We start from the raw sequence: 19,068 nt of genomic DNA, 5'->3' as shown, positions 1-19,068 counted from the left end.
AAGAGTGCATGTGCACGCAGGGTGAGGGGCAGAGAAAGAGAGAGAGGAGAGAGAGAATCCCAAGCAGAGCCTGACGTGGGGCTCTAGCCCACAAACCATGAAACCATGACCTGATCAAGAGTCGGATGCTTAACTGACTGAGACACCCAGGCACTCCTAAAGGAAATCTTTCTGAGAACATTATAAATGTCTACCAAAATGTTGTGGTAGTTTATTTACTACAGTCTGGCAGGTTCCTATATGTTTGCTAATTGAGAAAGGGCAAAAGTTTAGTCTCCTGTAGATATTCAGAGGGCAGGAGAGGAGGGTGTGTGTGTGTGTGTGTGTGTGTGTGTGTGTGTGTGTGTGTGTGTTATCAATGGAAGGACAGGGCTAGGGATAAGGTCACTGGCTTAAACCTGGCGTCTCCTAGAAATGACACTGATCAGGCACTCTCCTCCTTTACTCAGGAGGGGCTGGTTCTCTTGCGGCTGCAGCCCTGGGGTCTGCCAGAATGAGGCCAGATGTGGGGTGGTAGGTGCTCTCTTCCACTTGGGGGTCCAGCTCCTGCTGTCTTTGGACAAGGAACCAATGCTCTAAAGCCTGCTTTTCTAATGGGACACTTAAGCGAGGACACCGCGGAGGCCCAGCTTCCTCACGCGCATCCGATCGGGGAAGGTGCAGTTCCGTTCCACAGTTGGAGCGGGATGGCAGGCCGGCGTGGGGGAAGGGAGAAGTCGGTGGAGAGGAGGGAGGGACCATATCCGGGAGAGTGGTAGCTTCCGACCAGTGGTCGCGCTTCCGGAGAGGCGCTTCCGGTGGTGGCGGCAGCAGCGGCTGTGGTGGTTCCGGGTGTCTTTGTCCCCCCGGTGTCGCGGCCCTGGCCCGCAGGTGGGTTGGGGGGCCCCCGCCGCCCCTCTGCCCCTTCGCCCCTCCCCCGGCCGAGGGGCTGCGAGGGCCGGGCAGCAAAGATGCACGGGGCGCGGAAGGGGCCGAGCCCCCCTTCGGACTGCAAGTCCCGTCTCCCTGGCAACGGCCTCGGCCCTGGGGGCGGGCGGGAGGAGGAGAAACCGCGCGCCTTCGTCCTCCCACGGTGGCCCCGCCGCGGCCCGGCCCGGGAGGCCCGGTGCCGGCGGCTGCTGAGGCGGGAGCGGAGGCCCAGGGAGCAGGAGCGCGGGCGGGCGCGCTGCCGGATTCGCGTTCGGCCGAGCCACAGGGCTACCTTCCTACCAGCCCGTCCGGGGAACAACGGGCCGGGCTTCCGGGGAGAGGGCCCACACCTTCTCTCCAGCACCAGCCTCCTCCATTTTTCCGGGCCTTGCGTGGAGCATTTTGGCGGATGTATTTGAATGAATGAATGTCACTGGGGCTCTTTCCAATCCCCCCACTCTCCCCAAGCATCTGCGGGTGGTGTGGCATAGTGAGAGGAGCGTTAAGTTGTTGGCGACCTGGGTGCGAGTCTCAGTTTTGTCACCAACTGGTTCTGTGTGGCCCTGGGCAAGTCTCTTAATCTCTTTGAGCTTCAGTTTCCTTTTCTTTCAGATAGCTTGACAGTATCACCCACCACTAAGTTATTGTGAAGGCAAACTGGAACAATGTAATTTTTTCATTTCCTGCCCCTCTTTATGTTCTCTCCATCTCCATTCATTTTCAGTACCCATCTCACCTTTATTAAGATCTCAGTTACTTTTGTGGGGGGCCGGGGGAGGGCTCGGTGGAAAATTTCCCTCTAAGCTGTTAACACTGCTTTTTCAATTAAAGGTTTTTTCTAAGACTCTGAAAGAGGACAGCATTCCCAATGTCCCAGTTTAAGCGCCAGCGGATCAACCCGCTTCCAGGGGGACGCAACTTCTCAGGTGATCACCTTTATTCCTGCTCGGCTTCAAACTGGGTAGTAGTTCGTGCTTTGGAGATAGTCTTTTAAAATGTGGCTTTTGGGGTTTCCTTGGTGGAGTGTGATTGGTTGCCAGCGTTTCATAGGAAACTAGGAGATGAGCTCTTGGTGGCCAGTGAAACCCTGTGGAGGAGTTGGTTAGAGCCACTATGCTCTTTGGGCCTCCCGTATCTTTGAGCTGACTCCAGTGCTCGAAATGGTAGGCGCACTTCCTGGAGGTTGCTTCTCTGTCCACATAGGCGCAGCTTCAACATCTCTTCTGGGTCCTCCTCCTGGTTTGCTCACTCCTCCTGTGGCCACAGACCTGTCCCAAAATGCCAGGCACCTTCAGGTAGGTTGGGCATTTTTTCTAGTGAGTTTCAACACTCAAGACTACCACAGCATGCATGGGTGCCTGGTGCTTTCATTCTTGCATTGCTATGTTCATCCTTCCTGACACTCCCGGCCTGAGCCAGGATGGAGGTGACTAGACACCTCTGACTGGGGAGTCCGAAGTCCTGGCTCTAGGGAGATCTTTAGGCTGCTTCTGGGAATTAGAAAACTGGAAATCCTAGAAGCAGCTGGTGACCTTAGAATCAGCGTGATCTCCCCCCATTCCTCCACAGTAGATTATAACTATTGCACACGCGTGCCCCCTTCATGTGAACCTTGATGCAATACTCTGCTGAGCCCGGTGCGGTTTGGCTGGAGAGGAGATGCTAATGGCAGAGTGTGGACAGATGCTCTCTATGACTTTCAAACTGCACTATTCTCTTACAGGGTGGGGAGAAGCAGCGGGTCTTCACTGGCATTGTTACCAGCTTGCATGACTACTTTGGGGTGGTGGATGAAGAGGTCTTTTTTCAGCTAAGGTAGGCTTGAGGTTAGTCCCCTTCTGGAAATGCTTATTCAGTTCAGTTCTGTCACCATGCTGGTGGGACCCCTCTGAAGCCATTGCTTTGCTGTTTTTATGCAAGGTGTGAGAAATCTTGATGGGAAGGGCCTCATAGGGGCAGTCAAGGTGGCTTGGCCAGGGTCTCTCTCCTGACTGGGTCTCCTGGCTTGTGTGCTGGCAGTGTGGTGAAGGGCCGGCTGCCCCAGCTGGGTGAGAAGGTGCTGGTGAAGGCTGCATACAACCCAGGCCAGGCAGTGCCCTGGAATGCTGTCAAGGTGCAAACGCTCTCCAACCAGGTATCCATCTTTCCTCGGCATGTGCGTTGGAAAGGGGAGGGAGGGAAGCCCCTGTGCCCTGAAAGCTGGGCGAGAACCTTACTTTTGTCAAGAGGTGGGGCTGCATCTTTCCAAGGTGGTGAGCAGATCAACCATGGGATGCCCTGACTTTCCTGGTTATTGTTCTGCAGCCCCTGCTGAAATCCCCAGCACCTCCCCTTCTACATGTGGCAGCCCTGGGCCAGAAGCAAGGGATTCTGGGAGCTCAGCCCCAGCTGATCTTCCAGCCTCACCGGATTCCCCCGCTCTTTCCTCAGAAGCGTGCGTACCAGTGGCGTGGATGTTGGGATTTGGCTTTATAGGGTACTCTGGTTGAATGGGCCTGTAACTCTCAGGTTTGCTCTCAGAATGGAAGTGGGTACTTCTGTCACTGGAAGAAAGGGACAGGGAAGTTGGGCAGATATTTAGGGTTTTTGAGTCACCAACCATTTCTTCTCTGCAGCTCTGAGTCTCTTCCAAACATCCCACACACTTCATCTGAGCCACCTGAACAGATTTCCTGCTCGGGGCCCTCATGGACGATTGGATCAGGGCCGAAGGTAAGAGAATGATTAAGCAGGGAAGATATTTTATTTGCCCCTAGGAACAGTGTCTCTTTCTTTGCCACCTGTTGACGCTAACGTTCTCTTTCTGCAGTTAGATTTTTCTTTCTAGCTAGGCCCTTTACCCTGAAACAGGCTGATGCATTGAGATGTATGTGCAAATATTAGAACTATATAAACTGGTTCAGCAAGCAGGGATTTGATGTAGTTCAGCTTTCAAAATACCATATTGAATTTGTAAAATACATAATTTTCTCTTTTATTTTTAGTTCTTAAGATTGAGGTGTCAAAAAATCAAAACTATCAAGAAAATGATAATTGTCCAAAAAACATAACATCGTAGTGTAGGTTTTATTTGCTGATATAAAACGTGTTTGTTTATATATGCTACACATCAGTGTAGTGTTAGAATGTGTATGTCGCACTCTGCCCTCAAGCCCAGGCCTGTGCCTTGAACATGCAGATAGATTCATGGCCCCTCTGCAGCCGGCATAGTGACTCTGGGACTTTGGAGGTGTCCTAGGCCATCTTCTGTCATCCGTGAGCTACAGGGACTGCGAGAGCATGCTGCCTATTCCCTCTAGCTCCTGTGTCCTTATCCCGCCTTACTCTCTCTCTAAAAGGTTTCGCTTTTATCCTTAAGAGTTAAGCTCTGGACTGGTTTGCTTAAGACTGGTTTTAGTTCTTCTGTTGGTCCTCATTTTAATTTTTTATTATGGAAAATTGTGAATATAGGTAAAACAAACAAAAAGATGATGAACCCTCATATACCCACCATCCAGCCTCAACAAGTATCAATATTTTCCATTCTTTTTCATCTGTACGTCCATCTATTCCCTGCCTTCTACCTTTTTTTAATTAAAAAAATGTTTTATGGCAGATTTTATATAGGTTGAAATGCACAAATCTCAACCAGTTTTGACAAATGGGAAATCCCATGTAACCCTCACCCCAGTTAAGATATAAAACATTTCCGTCACTCCAGAAAGGTCTCTCATATTCAGGTTCTTTTTTGAAATGAGAACTCTACTGATGAGGAAGATCTCCAGATGCCAGTAGATTATTACATGATGAGGGCTGAGAATGAACTCCAATGTGAACTCTTAAAAGGAGCATGGAATAACTCAGGGAAAAAGTTTAGGCAGAGGGCATAGTCTGCTGAAGCTAGTGGTGGTTCCCTTGGGCTAGGTCATTATGATTTCTAACTAGGAGGATGGTTCTCTCGTAGATCTAGGATTGTTCTCCACCATGTCCCCACTACATGAAACACTTTGTCCTGTTCTCAAGTGACTGGTATATATTTTGCATACACCTGCACCCCTTCCTTGTGCCTGTGCATTTTCCTGGTCTTTAGTTTCCAAGGAGTTTCTACCTGTCACATTCTGTGAGTTTATTACCAAATCCCAGCAAGTGCCCTCAGGGATAATGTAGCTTGGGTGGAAATCAATGGCTGCTATTGACTTTTTGCTTTAGGTTCAAATTCAGTCTTTCTGTACAGTCATATGCATTTGATTGTCCTGGACATGCTAAGCCCTGTGTAAGGCCTGTTGGTATTACTTTTGCCATAATGCTTCTGTGTTATAGTTTCTAGAGAAAGGAGACATTACCACTGGCAGGGAGATACACCATTAGTCAGTGCAGAGAATTTGCAAAGTAGGAAAGGGGGCAGTAGGAGTTCGGTCACTCTGGGACAACAGCAGTTTACAAAGGAGTCAGGCTGTGTTAGCATTTTGGCTGGAAGCCAAGTTTTATTTTAAATTTCAGGTTCTGGGATGGAGGTAACAGTGTCTCCGTTGGACTGCCAGTACTGAACTACTGAGGTTTTTTGGACAGGTGTGTCCAGCGGGATATGCCATCTCAGTATCCTGCTGAGGTTACAGAGATGTCTCTCACTGGTACTGCTTTCCAATGTGTTCCTGACGATTCACAGTAAGGAGAGAAAACTGGCCATTGATTCCAGGATTCAGTGGGACGTCCGGTTTCACTAGGGGTGGACAGCATTTCCCAAAGAGTTCACTCCAGTCATGGGTGAGCTGGAGAGAGCTGTCAGAATTACTGTGTTAGAAATGTGGAAGCTGACATTCTGTAAAGGCGAGATTAGAAGGCAGCTTTTGGATGGAGATGCTAATGAGCAGGGAAATGAGCCAGGCAGATAGAGAAAAGAAAAAAACCCTCTGTGTTCAATGTAATGAACTTAGATGCTCAGGGCCATAATGACAAGGGAAACAATGCAGACAGGTCTGAGGGGAAGAGCAGAGGCCTTCTGGCAAATAGACTGCAGGCAGCCCAGTTACCTGGGCAGGAAGACCTGACAGTTGATTTTACTTCTCTAGAGACACAGGAGTTTGTTTTCCCCTCATCAAACTGGCATTTTTTTTTAATGGTCTAAAGGTTTTTCTCTTCTATTTTTTTTTAGAGGTGGGGAGGGGCAGAGGAAAGAGAATCTTAAGCAGGAGCCAGATCTCACAACCATGGGATCACTACCTGAGCCAAAATCAAGAGTCAGATGCTTAACCAACTGAACCACCCAGGCACCCCTCTTCTATTTTTATTTATTGAATCCATAACGTAGTGATACTATAATAAGTATTATATCATAGAAGTGTATAAAGTAGTACATGCTATTATATAAAGCCAAAATAGTATAAAAATGAGTCATTTCCTCTTTCCCTTTAAAGGTAATAACCATTCTTAAACACCTTTAGAAAATAATTTTGAAAAGAAATTATTTATGGCTGCTTTTTTCCCTATGTCCTTTTCTGGTCTTTATAGAGAAACATACTTTTTATGACTCTAATTAAAAAATTAAGGGGCGCCTGGGTGGCGCAGTCGGTTAAGCGTCCGACTTCAGCCAGGTCACGATCTCGCGGTCCGTGAGTTCGAGCCCCGCGTCGGGCTCTGGGCTGATGGCTCGGAGCCTGGAGCCTGTTTCCGATTCTGTGTCTCCCTCTCTCTCTGCCCCTCCCCTGTTCATGCTCTGTCGCTCTCTGTCCCAAAAATAAATAAACGTTGAAAAAAAAAAATTAAAAAGTTGTAATTTTAGAGTCCACATTACTATCTTTTAAGTATTTTTTTTGAGACCGCGAGTAAGCGCACATGCGTGAGTGTGGGGGCGGGGCAGACAGAGAGAGAGAGAGAATCCCAAGCAGGCTCCATGCTGTCAGTGCAGAGCCCCATTCAGGTCTTGGTCTTGCAACCATGATATGACCTGAGCCGAAGTCAAGAGTCGGATGCTTAACCAACTGAGCCACCCAGGTGCCCTAGAGTCCAAATTATTTTTATACATTATGATTAAGGTGATTAAACATTTTTTCCATATTGCAGTTTAATCCTCACGATTGTTTTAACGGCTGTATGATTATTGGTATTTATTTACTATAAAAGTTCAGGTGTTGCTGGATGTGAATATGGTTCTCTTACTCTTAGTTTGAATTTTTTCCACTGTTTATAACCTCTGTTTTTCTTTTGAATTAACTTCCTTGGGATAAATTTTCAAGAGTGGAATTACTGGACCAAAGGGTTTGAGTGTTTTTCTGACTTTAACATGTATTGTTAAGGGTTTGTTACGAGAATGGTCTCTTAATAAAACTTGCTTTATAGAACCCTTTGCATGGTAGCATATATGTGTCTCATGTTAGAAATCAGTTAAAATCTTTGCTCGTTTCAAAAAATTATATGTTCACTGTAATTTTTAAAGTTCAGAAAATATAAAAAATAAAATTACAAGTTTTACCAGAGGCATTTATTGTTAATACTTTTTTTTTTTAAAGATTTTTTTTTTTTTTAAGTAATCTCTATATCCAATGTGGGGCTCAAACTTACAACACTGAGATCAAGAGTCATATGCTCCATGGACTGAGCCAGCCAGGTGCCCCAATACTTTATTTCTTTTCAGTTTTTAAAAGGTTATTTTGCACAGTTGAGGCACTACTGTATACATATTACTGTGTACTAGTCTTTGCTTATCATGGGTGGTTTTCTGCTATTAGAAATATTTAAATACTCATTTTAATAACTTTATAGCTATGTGTCATAGGGCTGTTGGCATGGCTTCTTTATCCATTTCCTTGATGTTGGGGATTCAGACTGTTTCCTTGTCAGGCCAGTGTATTGAATCTTAATGTAACAGTGTGGTTTCTTCCTTCCGGTGACGGGCCAACTTCCAGCGATGACTATGACTCCAAGAAACGCAAACAGCGGGCTGGTGGAGAGCCTTGGGGTGCTAAGAAACCACGGCATGACCTGCCTCCTTACCGGGTCCATCTCACTCCCTATACTGTGGACAGGTGAGTGGCAAGGCTGGGGTGGGGGCTGAGGCTCACAGCTGGTAACAGTTTCTTGTGTAAATGAAATACAGTCTATGCAAGAGACTGTGTGTATATGGGGTCATGTGCTTGGGACCTTTTTGTTTGTTTTTTTAAATTTTTTTTTTCAACGTTTATTTATTTTTGGGACAGAGAGCGACAGAGCATGAACGGGGGAGGGGCAGAGAGAGAGGGAGACACAGAATCGGAAACAGGCTCCAGGCTCTGAGCCATCAGCCCAGAGCCTGATGCGGGGCTCGAACTCACGGACCGCGAGATCGTGACCTGGCTGAAGTCAGACGCTTAACCGACTGCGCCACCCAGGCGCCCCTTGTTTGTTTTTTTAATGTGACAGTTTTTTAATTTCTAAATCTCAAATTTGGACCAGCGTAGCACCACTTACATGGGTTCCCTGATAGAAGTTCTGTGATTTGATCACCAGAAATACTTCTGCCAGGTTATCGTTAAGGCTTACCAATTCAAATTCGGGTACCCAATACTAGTTCTAATTCAAGTAGAAACTACAGATCGTAAGAGCCCTGGGACTCGTTTTCCAGGGAACCTCTCAATCCTTTTTCAAGTGCTGTACGGTGTATGAGGACTCTGGCCTGCAAGCCTACCTATCTCACTTAGCAACTCACTGACAGACGTAGATGAGCGATTCCAGATTCCATTCAGCAGTGGAGAGGCAGGGCTCCAGCCACTGCCCCAGTAGCAAAGTTCACTTAAGCCCGAGCTGAGGTGGGGTGGTGGCCTCCTGGCTACTGCTCAAGGTGGAAGGGAAAGAGGGCTGTTCCCGCTCTACCTGGCATTACCGCTTCCTGTCCACGGGGCCAGGCAGGACCTCTCCTGTGCTCCATGCTGAGCCACCTGCCTCACAAGACAGTGTGGTCCCTGCATCAGCCCTGCATCAGGGCTGCATGTAGAGCCTCCTCACATCAGTCCAAATGTGACTGCCAACAATTTGCCACACACACAGTGTGTCTTTTTGAATGTATATAGAAGCTTCTTGTATGTACTGTTTGGTATTTTGCTTTTTCACTTAATACATCTTGGAATTTCTTCCATGTTAACATTTATTAGGTTGGGGTTGCATTCTTTTCAGCAACTACACAATACTCCACTGAATGGACAGACACTTTATTTAGCCAGTTCTCCATTTTCACTTTTTAATTATCCTAAACATTGTTGTAGTAAACATTCTTCTACAAACATCTGTGTGAACAGGCACAAGTATTCTGTTGAGATCAGTTCCTAGAACTGGAGTAGCTGGCTCAAAGGTCTGATTTTAAACTTGGACATATATTGCCAGTTCTGTCCAAGAGGCTGTGTCGATCTACGTTCTCGCCAGTGGGGCATGAGGTACTTGTTTCCTCCTGCTGCAGCCAGTGTACCTTGTCAAACGTTTGGATCTTTGTCAGTCTCATAGGTGAAAAGTGATCCTCTGATTTACATTTCTTTAATTTTAAGTGAGATAGAGCATGTTTTCACAGGCTGTTAAGTCTCTTTTCTTTTTCTGTTAAGTATCTGTTGATGTCAGTTTTCTCAGACTTGTCAACTTTCTGTTAGTCATTTGTGGGCTCCTCATATCAAGACGGTTGAGCTTTAGCTGTCGTGGATTGTAAATGTTTTTCTGGTTTTTCTTCTCCAGTTCGACTTTATTTTGCAATTAGAGGTTGAAGCATTTTAGTGGTCAAATCTCCATCTTTTTCTTTTCAGAGACGTCTTCTTTCCCAGGTTAGAAAATATTTTGCCCTTTCCCCTCCAAGTCTTTTATGGTTCCATTTTTTATTTTTTATTTTTTTGGTTTATTTATTTATTCTGAAAGAGAGCAGGAGAGGTGCAGAGAGAGGGAGAGAGAGAATCCTAAGCAGGCTCCACACTGTCCGCATGGAGCCTGACGTGGGGCCTAAACTCATGATATGGTTCCATTTTTAAAAATAATTTAGCCTTGCCCAGTCTGGATCTTTGCTTTCTTCCTGCAGCCCCACCTGTGACTTCTTAGAACTCCAGCGCCGCTACCGCAGCCTCCTGGTTCCCTCAGATTTTCTGGCTGTGTGTCTGAGCTGGCTGTCAGCCTTTCCTCTGAGCCAGCCCTTTTCCCTCCATCATCCAAGCCGTATCCAGGTATCTTCTGAGAAGGAGCCAGCTCCAGACACTGGTGCTGAGCCCATCCCTGCAGACAGCGATCCCGCTTATAGTTCCAAGGTAAGTGGGCTGAGGTCCTGCCGCTTTGTCCCGCTGTCGGAGGCTGAGAAAGCACTCGAGTGTGTCCTTCACGCCGCCCCTGCACAGGTACTGCTGCTCTCTTCCCCGGGACTGGAGGAATTGTATCGTTGTTGCATGCTCTTTGTGGATGACATGGCTGAGCCAAGGGAGACACCAGAACATCCTTTGAAGCAGATTAAGGTAAGAGCTGGTGTCCGTGAGGCAGGATGCAGTCATTGATAATGTCCAGGCCCTGTCAGGTTTTCGGCAGCTTGGCTCCTATTCGTGAACTTGTAGAAACCAGCAGTCTCAGAACTGAAATACCACTACCACTCACTTCACCAGGACCGTATGGCTCAGGATCTTCTTGTCAGAAAAAGTTACATGGCTGGTTCACGTTCATGGGTAGAGAGATCCACCCCTCCCTGCTTCCCACTCTGTGTGGGGGATTCTTCACCACATCCTGCTGCTTTCACTCTCAGGGGTGTAGGCTGCCTCACGGGAGATCCAGTTAATTGGGTTTTGTTTTTGTTCTGTGTTTTTAATTTCGGATCCATTTTTGCAGTTTTTGCTGGGCCGGAAAGAAGAAGAGGCGGTGCTAGTTGGGGGTGAATGGTCTCCCTCTCTGGATGGCCTCGACCCCAAGGGCGACCCGCAGGTGCTAGTCCGCACCGCTATCCGCTGTGCACAAGCCCAGACCGGCATTGACTTGAGCACCTGCACAAAGTGGTGAGTGGCTGCCCCAGGCTTGTCTGTGGCTGGCCCTCTGTATTGGGGAGACTGTTCAGGAGGTCAAGTTCCTGTGCCTTTCTGACGTGTTAGCTCTCTTCTGTGTCCTAGTCCTACCTCATTCCTCCCTCTGGCCCTCAGTGATGATCACCTTGGTCATGAGCATGACTAGGAATGTATATGTGTGTTGAGGGCCAGCTGACCCTCCAAGGCTCGTCAGATGTGATCCCTCTGCCATATTAGCGGTCCTTGTTGCTTGTAGCACCTTGGATAGTAATTGTCTCCTTATTTGCAAGTCTCTCCATTGATGAACCATTTCTTGAGGACTTGGTCTCCTTTGTTTTTGTATTTTCAAAGCTTCGTATGCAGTATGTGCTCATTAAGTATTGACTGAAGCACTTGCTTGTGAAGGTCATGGGTCAGTTCTTCCTTCTTCCTTTTGCTGTGAGCAGGTGGCGCTTTGCTGAGTTTCAGTACCTGCAGCCGGGCCCACCGAGGCGGCTCCAGACTGTGGTGGTGTACCTCCCAGACGTCTGGACCATCATGCCTACTTTGGAAGAGTGGGAGGCCCTGTGCCAGCAGAAAGCTGCAGAGGCAGCTCCCCCACCCCAAGAGGTGTCCGTGGTAAGACTGAGCCTTACAAATAAGGGGGCAGAGTAGATGCCCTGACACCTGGGCCCAGGTGGTCACCGCTCTTGGCTTTTGTCACAGGAAGCAGAGCCAACGGAACAGGCAGCTGATGTATCAGAGCAAGCAGCCGACGCCTCTAAACAGAATGCAGAGAACCCAGAGGCCACCGCACAGCAGGAAGTGGACACCGATCTCCCAGAGGCCCCTCCACCCCCTCTAGAACCTGCTGTCATGGCACACCCTGGCTGTGTAAACCTGTCCCTCCACAGTATTGTGGAGGACCGGAGGCCAAAAGAAAGGATCTCTTTTGAAGTAAGTGTAGGAGTCTGGGGGGGCTGTGCAGTAGGGTATCTGGGACGGCAGGGCTTGAACATTCCCTTTTTCCTGATGCTCGTGGACCTCTGCTGACTCTCCTACAAGGTGATGGTGTTGGCTGAACTGTTTCTGGAGATGCTGCAGAGGGATTTTGGCTATAGGATTTATAAGATGCTGCTGAGCCTTCCTGAAAAGGTTGTGGCCCCACCTGAACCTGAGAAAGAGGAGGCAGCTAAGGAAGAAGAAGCAGTCAAGGAAGAGGCTGCCAAGGAGTCCAAGGATGAGGTACAGAGTGAGGGCACAGCTGCCGAGTCAGACGCCCCACCGGTGAGTACCTCTGCTGCTCTGCACGGGCGCTGGGGCTGCACACAGTAGTGCTGCGCCATACCAGGCGCTGCTGGGGGGCCTCACGGGGCTCCTCTCACCGCTCCTCTCGCTGCCCGTGTGTGCCTTGCCACCTGGCACGTCCTCGGGAGCAGGGCACCTCGCTCTCCCACCTGGCTGTGCAGCTAGGAGGTGGTGTGCTGAGGAGAGGGGAGGCCGGCCTGGCGGCGTGGTTGACCTGCCAGGGTGGCACAGAAGCCTCGGTTACTAATGCTGTGGGGAGGACGGATGTTTGGGCTGCTTGATGGTTAACTAGAGCGCCGCATCTTCTTAGCCCTTTCTAAAGCACATAGGTCTGTTTCTTGCCTGATGCCATCAAGTGCACATATAATTTCTTACGGGACCGTGACTGACTCCCAAAGAAAACTCCAGGTGCCCTGGAGCCGCCCTGGTGTGCTCTGAACCCCACGTAATGAAGTGCAGTAAATGGGAGCGTGTGTACAAACCCCTTACCACGGTGCCTGAACACAGTTGATGCTCAAATGTTGGCTGTTCTAATTGTTAGCAGTTAGTGATGACCGTTCTCGTCTGGGTCTGTTTCTAGAAGGAAGATGGGCTTTTGCCCAAACCTCCATCTTCTGGGGGAGAGGAAGAAGAGAAACCCCGGGGTGAGGCATCCGAGGACCTCTGTGAGATGGCGCTTGATCCGGAACTACTGCTCCTGAGGGACGACGGAGAGGAGGAGTTCGGTACGTGCGGGCACCACACAGTGGCCTCCTGACTCTGGCTGGACTGCTCTCCTGTTACGGCTGTGGGATTTGGGCCCGTGTGGTCCCTGCTCCAAGCTTATCTCAGGCTTTCTGCAGCAGGAGCCAAGCTGGAGGATTCTGAAGTCCGGTCGGTTGCCTCAAACCAATCGGAGATGGAGTTCTCTTCTCTTCAGGACATGGTGAGACCTCTCTTCCATCCCCCAAGAGTCCGTGAGGCTTATTAGCGAGGTCTCTAACTCACTCCTGGGAGAGGGAAACTTTCACCATTTGATTCCGGTTGACAAAAACCAGAATGTGGTTCTTGGCTCATGGAGTGGGGTGTTCATATGATCGAGGGCACTTCAGTATCTCCATCTGGGTGAATCTGAGTGAGGTATCTGATCTAGGAGCGCACTCACTTCCTCTGTGTGTAAAAGTGGCCTGGGGGCCTGTCTCCAGGCCGAAGGGTGCCCCGGTGTCATTAGGTCAGCTATGTCCTAGGCGCTTTAGCCGCTGAAAGAACTCTTTGTAAATCTTGTCCATCCTCGTTTCTCTTGCAGCCCAAGGAGCTGGACCCCTCTGCCGTGCTCCCTTTGGACTGTCTCCTTGCTTTTGTCTTCTTTGACGCCAACTGGTGTGGCTACTTGCACCGGCGGGACTTGGAGAGGATCCTGCTTACCCTTGGGCTCCGGCTCAGTGCAGAGCAGGTGCCTTCTCTCACATCCTCTCCGCCCTTTCCAAGACGGCCTCCCCTAACGTTACATGCAGACACTGGACTCCTGTGGGTGGCTCAGAGAGCTCTAGTTCTAGGCGCTTGCATACCATGGGGGCAAGGGCTCGCGTCTTCTCATCAGTGGGTGTCTGGGGCGTATGTCTTCTGCAGGCCAAACAGCTGGTCAGCAGGGTGGTGACCCAGAACATTTGCCAGTACCGGAGCCTTCAGTACAGCCGCCAGGAGGGCACAGACGGTGGGCTTCCTGAGGAGGTGCTCTTTGGTGCGTCCTGGTGCCTGTAGCCTTCTGTGGAGGATGGGCGGGGCACACTGCTTTCTCCTGAGAACTCTTCCTTCTATCTCTTTCTCGGCCCCTTCTAGGAAACCTGGATCTGCTACCTCCTTCTGGGAAAAGCGCAAAGCCGGGCGCCGCCCCCACGGAACACAAAGGCCTGGTGTCCCACAACGGCAGCCTGATCAATGTGGGGAACCTGTTGCAGCGCGCCGAGCAGCAGGACAGTGGACGGCTCTACCTGGAGAACAAGATTCACACACTGGAACTGAAGCTGGGTGAGTGGCCCGAAGCCGCAGGGACCCGGCACGCATAGGACGTGCAGCCGTGGGTGTGGAGATTGAGGGGTCCCTCCTTACGCTTCGGCCCTGTTGCCCTGTGCGGCAGTGCTTAGCTTAGCAGCGGTCTTTCTGCCGTTTCCCCCCCAGAGGAGAGCCATAACCGCTTCTCAGCCACTGAAGTAACCAACAAGACACTGGCGGCGGAAATGCAGGAGCTGCGGAGCCGGCTGGCCGAGGCCGAGGAGACGGCGCGGACGGCCGAGCGGCAGAAGAACCAGCTGCAGCGACTGCTCCAGGAGTTCCGGAGGCGCCTGACCCCCCTGCAGCTGGAGATGCAGCGGATGGTGGAAAAGGTGAGCCTCTAAGGGCAGAGCCGGCCGACGGTCATTCGTCATTCGGGAGGCTTGGTTGGGGTGACAGGTGACAGCCAGCCAGCACGTCCGTCCTCCTGCCCTTGCGGGGCTTTGCCTCGCCTCGCCTTCTCCACCTACTGGTTTCTTGGGGAATCGGTTGGTAGCAGCTGCAGCCTGGTCTCCCGGGAGGAAGTGCTGCTGTCCTCCCATCTTGGCCCTTTCTCTTGAGTCCTGAGTCCTGATTCTCGTTCTAGGCGGACAGCTGGGTAGAGAAGGAGGAGCCGGCACCTAACAACTGAGGGGCCTGGTGCAGGAGCTGTCCTCCCGTGAGGTCAGCGATGGAGCCTGCTGACGTTCGAGCCCTTTTGGTTCCAGAAAGAAGCTGGAGCAGGACCTGGGAGCCACAGGCAGGGGTGGCTGACCCCTATGCTCAGCCTCCGTAGAGGAGCTCAGGCCATCAGGGTGGGGTCTGTGCTATGTGGGACGGATGCGTGAGGAACCCCGGTTCCACTTAACAACTAAATCCAACACCTTCTGCACCCCTCGAATGTCATTTTGCCCTCCACCTTGGGATTTTTCCTGGGGCCCTTTAGTCTTGTGCTGACTTTTCTCCTGTCCTCTTCCAGTTTAGAATAAGACAGGGGAGGAAAAGGCTTTCGAGTATGTCATAAGGTCTGATGCCAATAAACTGAGGAAACAGACGTGGACTCTGGCAGGGGGTAAGAGCCCTTCCTCTGGATGGCACAAGTCCTGCCACGTACAGGAGCAGGTTCCTAGGGGAAGGGTCTTCCTTGGCCATCGCAGAAATGGAGTCTGTGCTGGCGAACTCTTGGTGTCGGGCTGTGTCTGCCAGAGAGCACTGTGCTCCAGCCACCCTGGACTTGCCAGAAGAAACCAGCACCTCCCCGTGTTCAGAATGTGGTATTGGCTCTGGCCCAGCCTTTTTCCCTGTTCCCCAGAAGTCTCGCCTCTTTCCATAATCCGTGGTTTCAGTTTGACTTTGTATATAAAGTTGGTTTTGTTTTTGTTTTTTTTTTGGCTTTTTGTTTTTTAAATAAACCAAAGTCAAAAACAAGCTAAGTGTTCTCCATAGCTCTTACCTTCTTCCTCTTCTAGGTCTCCCTGTGCTGCCCCCTTCCTTCTAGTCCTCAGCCTAGCCTCTGCTGGATGGAGGGTGCAGCATCTCCAGAAGGTGGGGCCGGGTGGCAGGAAGACGAGCCCCAGGGTGCTCTGGGTCCTGCCCCCTGCTGGTCAAGAGACACTATGCCACAGGGGTGCTGTCAGCTCAGCAGAGGGCAGCACCACCCTGACACAAACCTGGGGTGGCTCTCTTCTCTCCTCAGTTACAGCACAGTAACAGCTGGCAATTTTATTGAAAACTTTACTTGAAAAAATAAAATTTCCAAATATTCAGGTGACACAAACCCACTGTTATTGCTTTGAGGCCTGTGAATCAGGCTGTGACATTTTGTGTGGTTGACAGCCTATTTACATGAGCTGAGTCTGGTTTCCTAGGGAACCTACAAGGCTTGGGGTTCTTCTCTGCACTTGACCTAAGGGATAGAAGTGGGTGAAACCAGGTTTTATCATGCTGGGAGTCTGGGCTAGAGGAGAGGCAGTGTCTTGGGCCTCTCCCAGAAAAGAAGAGTCTGAAGGGGAAAGGCAACGAGGGTGGGTGGACTCCCAAGGATGGGTCTTTCTTTGGAGGTAGGTGAGATCACAACCGTGCAGGCAGGGCTAAGACCTCAGGTGAGCGGACAGAGCCTGTGCCTTTGAAGGCTGGAAGCTTGCTCAGGTCCTAGGCCAGGCTGCCCTTTGGACGGTTCTTTTGGAAACAAAGCCCTTGGAGTTTTTCTGTGCTGCTTACCTGTCTGGGTTCTTGCTATGGGTGGGGAGGCAGCACCCTGCTTGGGGCTCCTGGTGCCAGGCTCACTGCAGAGGTCTCGTGAGGTAGAACAGGGGCCACTGCTGTCCCCATACTTCTCTCGGGGGAGAGCCTTTTGCTGGCTGTCGCCTGAGCCTAAGCTTAACAAGGGCTAAGACCAGAAAGGTTGACTTGTATCCCAGGAGTCTGAAACGGTGGCGGGGACTCAGTCATCAGCCACAATGGAGAGGGCTCTGAGCTCACTCAGTCTGGCCTCATTCTCCCTCTCTCGCTGCTCATCAGTGTGGCCAGGCTGGTCGAGCTGCTGGGTCAGGTCTCCGAAGATCTTCTGCATTTCAGAGTAGTACCCAACCTGGAGGTAGGGATGGAGAAGGAGGTTGGCAGGTGCTGGGCTCCCGGGGTACAAAGCCCCCTCAGCATTGCACCCCCTGGGCGCGTCCCAGAGGCCCACATGCTGCTTGTTCTCTTAAGCAGAGCGCTCAGGCTGGGTGGAGGGGGCTGGCTTCCACTCTTCCCTCCATCACTGCCCTTCCTCTCAGCCCATCTCCTGAAACTGCAGGGCAAGTAGGGAAACTGAAGCCACAGACCCCAGCCCTTCAGGAACGTCCACTGCTGCTGCCAGGATGGCAGAGGAGGGGGGGCAAGGGGGCCTTGGTGAGATGGATGGAGGCGGGGGTTCTGACTTTGGAGCCCTCCAGGCAGCTGAGGGGCGTTGGGGCCTGTGCCGTGAGATATAGGACAGTGCAGCCTGAGGCTGGCTGAGGGCACTGGCAGGACCCTCCTTGAGTCCTGGGGAAGCCAGGGAGTCAGGCACTGACCCGAGGTGCTTCAAGAAGCTAGACCTTTGTCCATGGGGAAGGGGCATGGCTGGACCCCAGAACCCTGAGAGTCTTAGAGGTAAAGGTGAGAAAGGTGACCCCCCCCCCCCCCCCCCCCGCGTGTTCCTTCCCAACCTGTCCCATTAATCACGCTTCGGCTGTTTGGCTGGAAAGCAGGGTTCGCAGACCAGCTTGTTTCCGTGTCCCTATGTGTGTAGGCACCGGGGCTGATGGGAGAGGCCTGTGGCAGTGGGGTGGGGGTGTGTTGAGGACAGGGGAGACCCCTCAGCAACTCTCCGATGGCTGAGGGCTGCTCAGACCAGGGGCCACTGCCTCGTATCCACCTCCATGACCAAAGGCAAACACTTCCGTGAAAGTGATCCACATTATTCAAAACTCTATTCAGACACTGCTTCCACTCTAGACAGTGGAGTGCTGTCACTGGGAAGGCCAGGCCGAGTGGCAGGTTTGGTGGCAGGGCCGTGGCTCAGCTGCTTCTGAGGAGGGGTCTCTCATACCCCCACAGCTAGATTTCCACTGGGCTGAGGGGAGCTAAATGAGGGTCTCCAAATGTTGCTGTCCCCTGAGGGGACGGGGCGTAGACCAGGGCCGGGAGAGGGCAGGGGATGGCCTGCCCTACCCCCACTCCCCGCCCCAGAGCCGCACTGCGCAGGCTGAGTCACTAGGAATGCTCACTTCTCCAGTGACTAATGGCAGCGACAGCCTCGGGAGGGGGAGGCTGGTGCTGAGGAGGCAGTGAACAGTCCCTATCCACCCCGCTGACCGGTTACGGGGCATCCATAGCCCCTAACCTCAGGTCTGGGCACCCTGGAGCTTCCTCCAGTGAGCAACAGAATGGAGGGGGCAGGGTAGCATGCAGGGGGCCGGGAGCAGGGGTGGTGGTGGCACAGGGAGGGAAAGCACAGGTCTCCTTAAACACATTCCTCCACAGCCTAGGCTGAGCCTCTGGAAGGAAGTCCTCATCTCCAGGAGAATGCTCTGGAGGCAGGTGTGGAAACCCACCCCCCCCCCCGCCCCCCTTCACTTGTGCATGTTGGTGCTCTGCCTCATTTCTCCCTAGCGGCCAAAAACATGGTCACTAAGTTCCAGCTCCAACATCAACCCTGCTCAGGGTTCTGAGCACAGGCGTGCAGCCCCATGGGTTTTGGTGTCTCCAAAGGCTGGTAGGCTGGGCAGGTAAGGATCGGGCTTTTCCCTGGGTACCCTGAGGCCTTTCAGCTTCGGTCACCTTGTTGACTGCAAGGAGTGTGTCCACTAGAGGGCGCCAGACACCCAGGCCAAGCACCGAAGTGGGCAGGAGGGGGCCGAGTCTTTAGCTTTGTCACCGGCTGGGGAACGGTGGGAAAGGTGGCAGGATGCTGAGTGCCTGCAGGAGGCTGATGCGGGGGCCCCAAATGGCAGAGACCTCTTGGTTTGGCACCTTAGCCTCCTCTCTTTTACAATGGGGAGAACAATCCCTGCGAACGGTTTGAAGAATGGCCGGGGCTGGGGGGGGGGGGGGTTGCTACGCAGGAGCTACATGCAGCTGGACATTGTGTCCTCAAACCCTCGAGTGGTGGGAGGCCTTAGCCTGCTTCCCACCCTCCAGCTGCCCGGCCCCGGTGCTACCCCGGGCACCTCCATGCACACCTGGCCAGAGGCCAGCCTGCCTTTCCACTGGAAGGTGCCCTGTGGCCTGGCACCCAGGCAGAGGCCTTGAGCATGGCCCTCCCCAGGATGTAGGGAACCCTCCAAGGGTTGCTAGAAGTCAAGAGAGCCTATGGTCTCCTGCCTAGCGAGGAGGAGCAACTAGAGCGGGGAAGCAGGGGTGTGGGCCTTTGCCC

At 51.7% G+C, this 19,068-nt stretch overlaps 2 protein-coding genes across 5 annotated transcripts in view; one reads left to right on the top strand and one right to left on the bottom strand.

The window, feature by feature from the left end:
- The first annotated feature begins 710 nt into the window (after nt 1-710).
- On the top strand, nt 711-15,596 carry CCAR2 (cell cycle and apoptosis regulator 2). Of its 2 annotated transcripts, none has more exons than XM_030312405.1 (21): nt 711-870; nt 1,741-1,835; nt 2,113-2,204; nt 2,633-2,724; nt 2,929-3,043; nt 3,214-3,343; nt 3,525-3,621; nt 7,791-7,910; nt 9,914-10,136; nt 10,224-10,337; nt 10,702-10,865; nt 11,318-11,489; nt 11,577-11,807; nt 11,916-12,137; nt 12,739-12,883; nt 13,004-13,083; nt 13,444-13,590; nt 13,767-13,878; nt 13,977-14,165; nt 14,316-14,521; nt 14,776-15,596. In XM_030312405.1, the coding sequence occupies exons 2-21, from the start codon at nt 1,778-1,780 to the stop codon at nt 14,818-14,820; spliced, it is 2,754 nt and encodes a 917-aa protein (XP_030168265.1). In that variant the 5' UTR covers nt 711-870; nt 1,741-1,777; the 3' UTR covers nt 14,821-15,596. The 2 variants fall into 2 exon arrangements, with proteins under 2 accessions (XP_030168265.1, XP_032448732.1); XM_032592841.1 differs by having other exon boundaries at nt 712-870; nt 13,001-13,083.
- Nucleotides 15,597-15,875: 279 nt separating this feature from the next.
- The window catches only part of BIN3 (bridging integrator 3), a 43,025-nt gene continuing 39,832 nt past the window's right edge, over nt 15,876-19,068 (bottom strand). For all 3 annotated transcript variants that reach the window (XM_030312406.1, XM_030312408.1, XM_030312407.1), the window contains exon 9: nt 15,876-16,758. In XM_030312406.1, the coding sequence (XP_030168266.1) occupies nt 16,612-16,758 (147 nt within the window). In that variant the 3' untranslated portion in view covers nt 15,876-16,611. The remainder of the gene's footprint in view (nt 16,759-19,068) is intronic.

The sequence above is a fragment of the Lynx canadensis genome, chromosome B1, assembly GCF_007474595.2.
Source record: "Lynx canadensis isolate LIC74 chromosome B1, mLynCan4.pri.v2, whole genome shotgun sequence".
NCBI classification, from domain to species: Eukaryota; Metazoa; Chordata; class Mammalia; order Carnivora; family Felidae; genus Lynx; species Lynx canadensis.
The sequence above is the reverse complement of the archived record's forward strand: the minus strand, read 5'-3'. Positions and strand labels throughout refer to the sequence as shown.